General features: G+C 34.4%; 2 protein-coding genes across 2 annotated transcripts in view; one reads left to right on the forward strand and one right to left on the reverse strand.

Annotated features, from left to right (window-relative positions):
* The window catches only part of LOC130896222 (solute carrier organic anion transporter family member 74D), a 227996-nt gene that overhangs the window by 101776 nt on the left and 112134 nt on the right, over window positions 1-14086 (forward strand). The window lies entirely within an intron of this gene.
* The window catches only part of LOC130896215 (uncharacterized), an 83522-nt gene that overhangs the window by 8278 nt on the left and 61158 nt on the right, over window positions 1-14086 (reverse strand). The window contains exon 3 of the mRNA XM_057804156.1: window positions 5257-5693. Coding sequence (XP_057660139.1) covers window positions 5257-5693 — 437 coding nt within the window. The remainder of the gene's footprint in view (window positions 1-5256; window positions 5694-14086) is intronic.

Here is a 14086-nt window from a genome sequence, read left to right on the forward strand (position 1 = left end):
TTTAATTATTAATATGTAAATATGTAAATTGAGTCAAAAATAAGTTAAACAGCCATTGAAGCACTCGAGCAACAACCTAACGACGAACATATAAATCATAACATTTTGTGCCTTTCATCTGAATAGTAGCTGAACCTAAGATAAATCCGGGAAAACACGGTTTCCAAAGTCTGCTTTTAAGCACCTAATCTCGCTCTGAAAACCTACGTACAAACACTTGGTAATATATGCTTCTTATTATTCCCGTCTTATCTCCAAATCTCTGGTAACCAACTAATTCCGTTCTTTTCCTCGTAATGATCTAAACTTTACCCTTACAGGGGCGGCCAACTTTATATTGTAAAAATATTAAAAAATATTTACCTCACTAAGAAATTTGAGTTCGTTACTGAATCGCGTTAAAACTAATGAACGAATTTGAATAAAATTTGGCATATTACATATTACTTAGAATTATTCCGTGGGTATATCAAAAAACCATCTTCACGACGTGTTATCATCCACTTATATTTGATATAGTGTCTTCTTCATCCGGGGTGACTTTAGAATTGAATCGGATTTGGAATTTCTTCTAGAAAGTAGTATTAGATGTTTTATATAAAATGAAAGTATTGAAGATGATTTATTAACTCGACAATCAGTTATTTTGCTTGTGCTCTATATACACTTATTGGAAAACCTGATTAGAAAATTTGTTAAAAGCAAAGCAACAGCTCTCATAATGAAGTTATGGCAACATTAAGTTTTCCCATGGAAAAAAATTGCATTTTAGATCCTATTGCTATTTATTAATCCATTATCTAGGTATATTCATTTCTCGTAAACCTTAGGAATGTATTTAGATAAGCTAAGACACAAATAAATGGGCCTTCTGCCTCTCTTAAGAAACAACTGCTGCAATTAAATAGGCGCGAAATCCGACTAGTGACGGGAATTTTAACCAGACTCATCTAAGACGCCATCTTCATACTATGGGCATTACGGACGATCCGAAGAGCCGCTGTTTCATGAAAAAGGATGAAACTGCAGGCTACATCATCTGCTTATGGTAATTTGAAGTTTGGCACGACGGGCTTATGTAATGCTTATGTAATTAACGGTGCTTAGATTTGGAGATCTTGGTTTCCAATTTATCAACAGACCACGAGTTAACCTCGGGGGTTTCTACTGAAGTTTAGCGGTACGGCAACATTGATTTGAATATGTCAAATCTGACATTGCCATCATAAAACTCGACATTTTTAATGGTGAACGTACTCATAACGTATTGTCATACGAGGGCTATTTAAGTTGTTTACAGATACTCGAAACATTAATCTTAATCAAGAAATAGAATTGAATCTTGAACAACTTCTGCGATGATTTTCTATGACTTTCTATGAGGAGAATAGTGCCGATCAATTCGCTTCGACTTTTGGTGATGAAGCGCCATCTCCAACCAAAATGTTTCGTTTGTTTTCCGAATTCAATCGTGGTCGTATTTCGATACAGGATGAATGTCGTCAAAAATCGGCTGTTGTGCCAGATGTTGCAAGATAATCATGTGACATACCGTGAGATTGAAGCATACTTGGGCATTAACTCCACTCGCATACATTTAATGCTGAAAACATTCAATCGCGGTGCTTTGAAAGACTATTAAGATCTATTAGATCGTGACAGGCGACGAATCACGAATCTATGTATATGGGCTTGAAACTAAACAAAAATATTTTGAACTTTCCTCCAATGTTTCTGGAGTTGTATTAAGTACAAATTGAAACTGAACAAAATTTGATTTTTTGTAAATAATATATTTTAGGATTAAAAAGTTAGGAAAATATCCATACTATTGTTTGTTGATGTAGGTCCAATATCTTCATTTTTTGTTAATGAAGGACAAACTGTCCTGATATTTGATGAATAATCACACTCAAACAATAGAATAATAAAGTATGGATAAATGTTTATTTTTTGTAACCGGAAAATCTTAACTTTATTTGGCAAATGTTTAACATTTATTTATGTGTTGTTATGTTAACGTTTTTATTTTGCTCATACTGTATAAAGGAATGAAGCTCATTTGAACGATATTATAAGCTTCTAAAAAACAAAATAACGCTAACAGTTATAAAACTTGCGTCTGAGATTGTCGGATTTGATCCGCGTTGTATGATGTAGAAGGCTTTTGATCTCATTAATTCCATGAAATAATGCTAAATAATCTTATTAAAAGCAAGGTTACAGTCATTCTCTGCACCCTTAATACATTCGTTCTCGTATTATAATTCTTAAGGCGGCGGGCATGCCTTTGCCAAACGAGGACTACTGTAATGCGCTGCCTATTACAATATGTACATTATTAAAGAAAATACTAGGCTTCAATTTACTATTGCTTATGCATTTATGCACGAATAATATCAGACCTGGCTTATTGTACTTTCTCAACCACCCAAATGCACTTCAGACCTAACTAATTAGACGGCGATTTTCCACACTAATTTTTCGAAATTTTTGGATCAAACTAATATGTACGAGGATGTATTGATATCTAGTTAGCCTAGACCAGGTCCATGCATAAACAAAATATTGCGTTAGCATAGTAACGAACAATAACTTTGAAAATATCTATGCAATTCATGACATGATTTTATCAGACCGTCGAATTGGGCTAAAACGGATCTGATCTGAAGCATTCAATATTTCATACGAACGCATTCATCATATAGTTCACGTCAATTTGGGCATGAGAAAAATTGCTGCAAAATGGATCCCCAAATGTTTGAATGTTGACCAAAAGCGTGCAAGGGTAGAAGCATCGCGTTCGATCTGTGCTCGATTTGAAAACGATGTAGACTTCTAAAACCGAATTGTTACTATGGATGAGACTTGGGTACATTTCTACGATCCAGAAACAAAGCAACAATCGATGGAATGGCGACACTCTGGTTCTCCAAGACCTAAGAAGTTTCGTGTCCAAAAATCTGCTGGAAAAATTCTTGCTTCAGTTTTTTGAGATTGTCATGGAGTAATCACGATTGAATTTTTGAATAAGGGTAGAACAATAACTGGAGATTACTATTCGACATTACTGACCACTTTACAGCAATAAATTAAAGAGAAAAGACGCGGAAAGCTATCCTAAGGTATTTTGTTTTTGCAGGACAAAAAATTCGTGATTCAGGGTTTGAATTACTAGAACATCCCTCTTTTTCACCAGATTTGGCTCCGTCGAACAATCATCTCTTTCCTCAACTGAAAAAAATTTAAAAGGTCGTAAATGTGTCTTCCAACGAGGAGATAATAAAAGCTGTGGAGGTCTGGTTTGCAGAGCAAGAAAAAACATTTTTTTAAAGGTCTAGAGATGTTGCAGGTTCACAGGAGAAGACTTTGATTGAGGTTAGGATAAGGTAGTAGATAATTGATAGTTGATTAACTGTTATAGGTTTAAATACAATGGCGAGCAAAAATTGAGGTCACCTTAAAATTTTCATGTTCTTTGAAATTTTACGTTTTCAGATAGTATTCGCAAACTGTACATCATTGCATGCACTTTTCTAAGCTGAATGTGATACTCTATACTAAAGAAAAATGCATTTTTTTCTTGGATGTAATGATTTATTCTGGAAAAGCAACAAATTAACATTTTGGGCAGAATTCAACATTTTTTTGATAGGGAAGATATGGAACGAAGAAAATAAAAAAACTTGACACTAATAAATTTTATTCCCTCCTCTTGCATTGATGACTGCTTGAAGTCGGCGCGACATACTTTGAATTAAGTTGCGGATCATATTCTGGTCGATGTTATCCCATCCTGCAACAGCAATCTTCTCAACTCCTGGGCAATTCTTGGTGCTGGTGTGTGTCTGCGGATCAGTCGTCCCAACTCGTTCCAGACATGTTCCATGAGATTCATGTCTGAGCTGCGGGCTGGCTAGTCAAACCGCCTAATTTATACCTCATCCAGATACTCCCTGACAATTCTGGCCATATGTGGTCTCGCATTATCTTGCATAAAAATGCCATGTTCCCCCATAGTCACCATGAAAAGCATAACATGGTCTTCTAGCATCTCCGTAATGTACCTGTGTGAGATTAGGGAGCCATATTCTATGAAGGCCACCTCTGTACGAGCTCGTGCAGTGATTCCCGCCCAAACCATAACTGACCCACCGCCAAATGGATGACGCTCGTCAATGCAAACTTCAGCATATTTTTCCCAGGGTCTTCTCCACACGCGCCGATGTCCATCTGACCCAGTGGCAAATGTCAATCCTGGAGTCCGATCCTGGCGTTGCAACGGGGGACCTGTAGCATTTTTGTAGCATGACAGTCCAGCAGTATGAAGTATTCTAACGGTCCATTCACTAACGTTGATATTTCTCACTTCTTCCAACTGAATTCGCAGTGCAACCGCAGTAGCTGTCCTATTCCGCAAACTTGTGGACATCAAAAAACGGTCATCTCGTTGAGTGGTAACTCTTTTTCGCCCAGATCCTGGTCTTATAGTGATCAGGCCAGTCTGGTACATCTTTTGCAAATCACAAAGACTAGCACCAATAATTCTTGCAGTTACACGTTGACCCCGACCATCTTGTAACAGCGCAACAATTCTTGCCACAACAATCGAATCTAAAGGCATTATGGGCCTATTAAATCACCACACTTTGCAATCGTTAGTTGTACTCTAATACATCGAAAGACAGCTAATGACAGCTCTCAAATTTGCTTTAACGCCTACTAATCCTCATCAATATTGACGCTAAAATTTTTCGCAATTTCTGAAGTGACCTCAATTTTTCGCTCTCCATTGTAGTTACTCGCGAGTCTCGCAAAAGCCTCGAATTTTTTCAAAGCCGCAACATAATTTCCGTCTTGAATGCGATTGCGAGGAATTTTCTCAGCTACATCTGTACCGGCAGAAAGGCTTTTTTCCCGTGTTTCGTTAACCATAAAGAAATTTCGTTTAAATAATACATCACCTAGATGTCTTTTATGTTCAAATTACTGGATTAAAAAAATATCGTTCAATAAACTTTTCATCAATCCACCCAAACGTCTCAATTATGTATATTGGAAAAAATTTATCCCATTTTGAGTCCCTAGTACAGCACGCCAATTATGGGAAAATTTGTATAAGAAGTCAATATAATCATTTCCTCAATTCCCTAAATAACTGAGATATTAGGGAGATATGATGTAATAATTAGAATAAATCGTACTTCTTTAAGAAGCGTAAAGCTCATACAATGAGCATGTTATTTTAAAACATACCTCATCTAAAGGACATCCAGAGGAGAGTAGTAAACCATGTGATTGTAATAACAAAAACCTCAGAAGCTTGTCTTTAATTTCACAAAGAACTCCCGGCCTGCCTCTGAATACCTGTATCCTCAATGTGGCCACTGTCGCGAGTTCTCCTAATATATCTCCAACGGTAATGAGAGGATCGTCAGATATTTGATCAAAGCTTAATGCTTTCCAATTTTTTATCAATACAGATCCCTTAGCTGCAGCCGCGCTTTCTGTGGAGTACCCAAGACGAAAAAGGGCAGCTTGAACTAAATTGTGGAAAGGTGTCCCAACAGGAATAATTACGTATGTATCTATTTCTATCATTGGACGACGTCTCCATACGCCATGTTGTAATGAACGACTCTCCTCCAGCGAACATATTGCTTCTACTATGCAGTGGACTGGCAAGGACTTGGCTGAAACAAAAGGATATCATTACACATATAAATAGTCGAAACTAAAAACATTTTTTATACTCTACATTTCTGTAAAAAAATAGAAATATTCGTTTCTGTTAATAAATCTAACTACTAATACCCATGTAACTAATAAACTCGCACGAAGCTAAAAACGGATTAGTCTTCTAGCAGTGTTGGTTTGCCCTGTCCTGTGTATATTAATCTCGTTAGGTTAAGAAGGTTTCTGCATATTAGCGAGCTTTATTTAGAGAAACCTACGACCTAGCCTCTCAGCCCCCTAGCTTCGTCTTAAGGATTAGTTCAGTAGACTTGAGCCTACTTGAATAGATGCCAAACAAAGGAGAGTATATGTGTAAGGACGGTAAATGAATGTATCAAGCGGATTTTGTTCGGTTGTTGATACGTACACGTAAAAAAAAGTTTGCTTGAAACCTTAACAAGTTATACTATGGATTAAAAAAAAATTATAACATTTTGCTGTGAATACTTTCTAAACTAGCATCTGAACTGTGTAATTACTGAAAATAATTATGTATTACAATAAATTTATTTAATAATGATTGTACCTCTACATTAAAACACTGCTTCTCAAAAATGTACCCACCTAAGGCGTTCATGATTTTTTTAGTCATTTTTTCAAAATACTCTTCTTGTATTCGGGTTCATTATCTTAATTTTTTTATGTATAATTTTCTCGTTCACACAGTTAATATTAAATATAGAGGAAACTAGGTATGACAACTTGTTCAAGGAATTCCGAACTGTTATTAAACAAGGTGTTCCAGAACTTAATGCAAAAAATACTAATTCAGAAACAGGCGATTGTATTAGAAAATTTTTCTTATATCACAGTATTATTTTCCCGTCATCTACTCACTCCCGAATTTTTTGCATCTAGTCCCGGAGCACCCTTTAGAAAAAAAGAACTCACTATTTTTCTCTGTACTCTTTCTGATTGGAACGCAAAGGAATCAGAAGCGATTATAGAAATACATATAGAGAGTGGTACAGCGAAGTTTTTTCTCTCTCTTCCAATAATACTAATTCTACTTGCATTCTTTTTACTCTACGTTCAATATTAACTATAATTACATTCTTATAGATTTTTTGATTGAAATCTGAATCCACAAATTTTGACTTGTCAACAATAAAAGTGGAAAAGCAATAACATTAAATATGATTTGTTAGATCCGTAATTGCCAGTACTTCTAAATTAATTATGTTTAGAGTTAATAACAACTTATATTGTAATTTTTCATAATTATTGTGATATTTTTATTGTTATTTAAATATATTCATAATTCCCTATTCAGCGTCTCTGGAAACGCTATCAATTGATCTGCCTGTCTTTCTTATCAAGGGGTTACTTTCCGCATTACACATTTCCATTAAATTCAGGTTCAACTCCGAGAGTAGCGAATCATCTACCCTTATGCCGCCTTCTTACTCTTTATCTCTCCATCGACTTTTTACTCAAGATGACGGATCATTTGCTAACTGAGATATGCCACTGTATGAATTAATGTTCCTCTTTAACAGGGTCAGACTAGTTCGCAAACACTTCAACTTTGTCGGTTATTCAAACTGAATATTAATAAAAAAGTAACCATGACATACATAAATTCATGAAAATGCACCTTATCAACGACACACCTAACAAAAAACTAAAATACCTGTTCAAACGTTAGTACTTTTATTTTCTCGATACCAATATCATACGAATTATGTTTTTAATGTTGTTCAAGGACCAAATTTCCAGAAGTAAATTCTTAGAGCTGAGAATCTAGCCGAGAGAGTTAATGGACTCCACTAGTGAAAACTATGCAAAGCATCTAAGAGAAAGGAACCAAGGAGCAAAAAATATAAAAGAAAGAAGATGGACTATATATTAGAAGGTTTAAATCAATGCACACTTTAAGGTCCTTTTAGTTGTGATAAGTCGATTAAAAAGTTGTTACTTCCAGAAGTTTCAAAATTCACACAACTTGGTACAAAATAAGAGGGTGGCCGGATATAATTATGGGATTTATATATTAAACTATATTTATTTATCACAGTTGAAATAAAAGGTTGTAGAGTATTCTTTTGTACATAGAAAGAGCAAAAGTTTTATCCTGTATAGACCATCGTTTTGCTGTACCTTGTTTATACACTTAAATGTTCCAATTTCACTAATCTTCTTCAACGTCTTCAACTGCTTTTTGTTATTTTTCAAACTGTTTATCAATTTTGATATTTTGGCTATTGTATTCCGATGAACTCGATAACAATTTACCTAGGTGACATCACAACTAAGTTGTAATTTCTGGAATCGTTGGTGATATTCATACTGAGTACACTGTCTACACTACACTACACTACACCAATACTGTCTAACGCGCGTTTCAATAACTTCAGAGACTGAAGGTAAACGAAACGCGCGTCATACAGTGTAATCGTGAGTGTTGGTGTAGTGGTGATGTAAACAGTGTGTTCAGCATTTCCCTAGGTGTTAAATTGTTCTTACTAGTTCCTGTTACAGTGGAAAACCCCGATTTTTGTCTGTTAAGACTACTAATTTTCTTTGTAGCAATGGAAACTGAATTTCATAAAATTCTTTCCACTTCATACGATTAACACATCACGAAATCATTTGGGAAATAGAAAAAAATGTTTATTTATCTTGACAATTGACATTGACAGTAATGTCACATTTTTTTACACTAGCGCCAAGATTGCTAAGTGACAGAACTAAATTTGTCGTTTGTAAATAAAGACGTTCATTGGGAATGGCGAATTTAGTGTTTATACAGGGTGCGGCAGCATAACTTCCTTTTTTCAAAAGTTAATAAAACTTATTGTATGAATCAGAAAATTTTTATTCGTTTTTTATAATACAGGCACATACATAAAGTTTTGTTTTACTGAGTTTTGAAGATCAAATCAGTTAGGTGACGTCCCCCATTCTCCATACACTGAGTAAACCGATTTCTGGCGTTTGTCATGACTCTTGCCAGCATAGCAGGCGTTATGTTGGCAATTTCTTCCTGGATGTTCGTCTTCAAATCTTGTAGGGTCCTTGGACGGTTCACATACACACGGGATTTCAAAAAACCCCATAGGAAATAATCACAAGGGGTCAAATCGGGAGAGCGGGCTGGCCACTCCAAATCGCCCCTAATTGAGATAAGGCGCTCTGGGAAGTGTTCCCTCAAAACAGCCATCGATGTTCTTGAAGTGTGTGCCGTTGCTCCGTCTTGTTGGAACCAAGTGTCCCCTAAGTCCAACTCATCTAGCCGTGGGAAAAAAAATTCCTGTAACATGTTTACATACCGGTGCGAATTCACTGTCACTGTGACTTCATTTTCCTCAAAGAACCAGGGACCAATAATTCCACGTGAGTAAATTGCACACCACACTGTGACTTTAGGTGAATGCAAAGGCCGTTGATGCAATTGTCGAGGATTGGTATCAGCCCAGTAGCGCATGTTTTGTTTGTTTACGGATCCACACAAATGAAAATGGGCTTCATCACTAAAAAAAACAATAGCGTCCTCAGGAACGACTTCCAGAAAAACCTCACACGCGTTCCTCCGAGAATTGAAGTCACGTTCAGAAAGTTCCTGCACAATTGCCATCTTGTATGGATGAAAATGAAGATCATCATGAAGTATTCTCCTCACAGAACGATCGGAAAGTCCAAGGGCAGACCCACGTAACAATTGATTTCCGGTCCGGGACAGGGGCCAAGGGGGCTAAATTAAAGCGATTCCGAAAGGCGCGCTGGGTTGCGATCACAGAACATCCGCTCGAAAAGTAAACCTCAACGGCAAACGCACGCTCCTCACTGTTCCAACGCATGATGGCGACTGAACTGTGCCGGGACAAAACTTTATAGTCCCCCCTCTCGAACGAGACCACTAGCACTCCGTTACGACATCTACCGACTAAATGGCGAACTTTTTAAAAAAGGAAGTTATGCTGCCGCACCCTGTATAATTCAAAAGATTATTCGTTTTACATAATTTCATCCAGTAGATATTTTATTTACAAAAATTCGAGTTCTTTGTTCTTTAAGGCAAAGGTTGTTTTTCTTGTTTTGATAATGATCTATTTCGTTGTGGTACTCAAAAAATAGAGTGAGGAGGATTTAATGCAACAATTAACGCTCTATTAAATCTACACTGACAGTATTTACATTGCAATTTCTGTATTCTTTTCCAATAAAACATAATTAATATACACAACATAATCTTAGAAAATAGAGTCAAACAATTTACATACTTTTTAAATAATATTCCTGCGAATGAATTTTGAAAGATTATTTGAAATTGTAGTGTAAAAAAATCATTAACAATTTTAATCTCAAACGAACAATCTATTGTGGTTCACTTGAGATATTTTCGATCTTTTTTTTTAATCAAAACGTTTAAATATTTCACAATCTGAAACCAAATCTATTATTTATTTCTCTTGTAAATTTATATTTTCAAAGGAAAATATGAAAAGCGGATGATTTTCAGGTATTAACCAGGTAGAAAATCCCTGAATCCTGTCCTTTGCACAGGAATTGAAATGGTATCATTACTTCTTTATGATGTTTGTATATTTCTTAACCTCGCGGTTGTTAGGGAGTCACAACGAGGTGAATTTCATCCCAAATCAACTTAAGTGAGCTTGCAATTTTTGCTTATCGTTTTCAGTCAAGTCATTTATAATTTTCCTAACAGCTATGTCAATAAGATAAAACTCGCAATTACAGTTGAAATATATTCTGGATATTCATAAAATCAACTCCAACTTACTACAAGGAGTTTATTCCCTCATTTCACTATTGGTTACTATTATATTTTTTTTGTTGAAAATATATGATGCAAATGCTATAACATATATGCCATCGAATCGTATGGAATTTAAGCCGACATAAATACTATTTCTAGTAAATTAAAATTAATGCCAATTGATGTCAATCGAAGTTATGAAAAACAGAATTTTCTGGGATCAAATTCATGATAAGAACCATTTCTTTTGGATCAGATTTTATCTGTTCTATCGTTGCCTTCTCAATATTAGCCAAAACGTTTCTCTTCAAGCACATTCGCCATTGTTATAAAAAGCCAGACGCGGATGTAAACTCATTTTTAGGTTTCTTGCGAACGCGCTAGTCCTTCAATCGCTATTTTAGGTTTGTTTTTCATCTTTAAGGGCGACCAGTCGTCCTGCTTCAATGATAAATTTCCACTAAATCATTCATATCACTTGTAAACAGTTTTCAAGTACTACCATGGACAAATTTGATAATTTATTGAGCTTTTTAGGCACTTAAGGACAGACTAAAAATTATCCGACTCCATAGACTATAGCAGAGGACTGAAAAGCTGTAATGTATTGAAACTTGTCACTACTTATTTCAACACATAAGGGCGTTAGACAAACTAGTTTAAATATATGCAACATAAGTAATTAATGCTAGAAAAAATCATGCACCGTTTTTTTATCACATCCCGTATAAACCAAATAAACATTTAAAAATTCAAATGAATTCTAGAATTAGCAAATTCGATTAATCAGACAATTTACGATCACCACCTGTTAGTCGGAATGATTGAAAAGCCTCTTAAGCTTTAAACGGGTATAAAATTTCGTCATTATGTTATCTCGATCTGGGTGTTTACCTCTTGTTGAATCCTAATCCTACTGCGATTCACTCAAGCAATATCAGAATTCCAATCTCTAATTTTCAATTAAAGGCACAGTAAAAATGATCAATTAGATTATTGATACTGGATTGCACTTAAAAAATATGTATCATAGTTTAAACTTTCAATAAAAAATTGTTAGAAATGTTTGTGTTAAAATAAGAAAACTCACATTTTTTAGTCCATCCTGTATCCATTTAATTCAGCATGTCATACGTCCATAATATACAAATTGAAACAAAATGAGAGGAGACTTAAAAAAACCGTTCTTCACGTCATTATTAATGAGTTATTAAGTCCTGATTATAGTAATAGAAAATGATAATTAGAAAATGGAAAAATAGAACAAAAAAGTATTCATTGACTTTACAGTGTGAAACAAACAACGCTATGGCATAGCCTGAAACGAAGAAGATATGGTGAAAAGAAACTGTTATATATTCAGACCTAGCAAAACAGATGACGCGATGGAGAAGTGAATTGAATACTTTGAAGGTCATTTACGGTATATAAAACAGTATACTGTTTACAAGTAATGGAGATGAGGTACTTAATGACAGTGACGCGGGGTATCACGTAAAGACATAATTAAAACCGAAACAATAGCTGAAACGAAAGAAAACCATGAGCTAGTATGGTTTGGATATAAGGATACAATAACATGAGACCAGATAGCTGTATACCACCATCAAATAAAGAACAGAATAGTGACTTAAGAAAGCCTGGAATCAAGAAATAAGAGTGATTTGAAGAATGGTTGTTGCTGATGATGACAAAGTTTAAAAAGTGTAAAGGAAACTTATTTTCAATAATTTCAAACATGATGAAGGGGCTACAAGGTAGGGTTGCCAACCGTCCTGTTTTCCCAGGACATATCCTAGTTTTTGTAGTGTCCTGGGATGTCTTGAATAGTTTTTGAGCAGCGTCCTGGGTTTTTAAATTTTAAAATTCGGGCGCCTCTTCTCAAATCTCGCGTTGGACATACAGAGCTAGGTATCCAGTTAGATTACTATATGTTATAGTATCTAATATCTAATAGTTAAGGTCTATAACTTACCTAAGTTTCAAAAATTTGTTACAAACTAAAGTGTTTGTTTCATATTTTAATAACTATTTTTCAACTTGTATAATTTCATTCAAATATTTTTATTATTTCACCTGTTTTCACTTGATATTTATTTAACTATTGCAACTCTATTAATGCGTCCTGTTTTTAAACTGAATTTTTCTACCTTCAAATCCTGGTTTTTTAAATTTGAGGTTGGCAACCCTACTTCAAGGTGTGTTCTTACTATGAAGGGTAGAGGTAAGGAGAACCATCTCTGTGCTACAGAAAGTGTCCATCAAATTCTTTATGTTAGGGAGGCGCTACTATCGCATAAGTGTGAATTTTAAATAAAGCGCTAGAAATTCAAGAATAAGGCCAGAGAAAGACAGAAGTGATAGTTGACACTTTCTTTCTAGAAATTCACAATAATTAATTCACAATAATAATTAACATTCAGCGTTACTTCAAAGTAGCTTTTCTAGGTTATATTTACAAAATGATTTTGTACTACGTGAATAGTTTAGATTTTGTATACCAATATTTAATTAACGACTCTAGTTATTTCAAATTTTTTAACACTCTATTTGAGAGAGATCATTCAAATAAGCCTTGTAGTATCCATCCATATCTTTACTCAATAGCGGATTTCTCAGCTAATTATTAGTATTAATAGTTCATATATGACTTTCCTTTACATTTCTGTGCATATATGTTCACAATATACTTTTTCAAAACTTCGTTTTGCACTCTGGTGTATGTGAAATAAAGTATTCTTGCTTAATTTTCTTTTTAGTTTTTTACAACTAAAAATAATTTTGGAGTGATGCAAATTGTCACTATCAAGTCATGTTTTGGTAAAGACCGAAAAACGTCGATTTTTTTGAAACTAATTTCTCTATCAAAATAAGTTGAAGAAGTTAGTTATACTTTGTTTGTGAAAACAGCGCTAAAAATTAGGCCACGTTCGTTCATGAAAATTAAAAATAGGGAAATTTTTCATACAATCAGCAATTATAGAATATAAATATAAATAAAAATACTGAGAGCCGCTTTCAAACCTATTTTTACATGTTATTTTTTTATAATATGAAAATTAAAGACCCTAAATATTTATTGTAGCTGACCTTTTTCGTTATACCCTAATTTTAATATGGGTAAAATAAACCTGTAGTAGAATCACGAGAAAAAAAATAAAAAGTATAATGTCTTGCATTTTCTATTCGAGAAAGTTCAATTTTTAATGAAAACAATGTTTTACGTTTTCTTTCAAAATCAACTACTCAAAACTACTCTTTATTTAAAAATCCTGTCCGCGTCGAATGTAAAATCTATTCAAACGTTAAGAATCACGACTAATATTCGTCTCTGTCGATATTAAAAACTTTAGGTAAGGTACAGCAATCAGGATTATACGCAGAGACGAATTCAAAGATAAGTCAATACAGAAACTTTTCACATTGGACGAAATATATATATATATATATATATATATATATATATAATTCCAACTTTTACATTTGCAAAAAACCAATTATTAATCTGTCAAATTAACAATGGCAAGGATTTGAGATTTGATGCAAGTATAAGCAATAAAAATAGAGAATGAGTGAAGGGGGTTCGATTCGCCACCTCTTATATTCATTACACAATAATAATAGTACTAG

The sequence above is a fragment of the Diorhabda carinulata genome, chromosome 1 (genome assembly GCF_026250575.1).
Source record: "Diorhabda carinulata isolate Delta chromosome 1, icDioCari1.1, whole genome shotgun sequence".
In the NCBI taxonomy this organism is placed as follows: Eukaryota; Metazoa; Arthropoda; class Insecta; order Coleoptera; family Chrysomelidae; genus Diorhabda; species Diorhabda carinulata.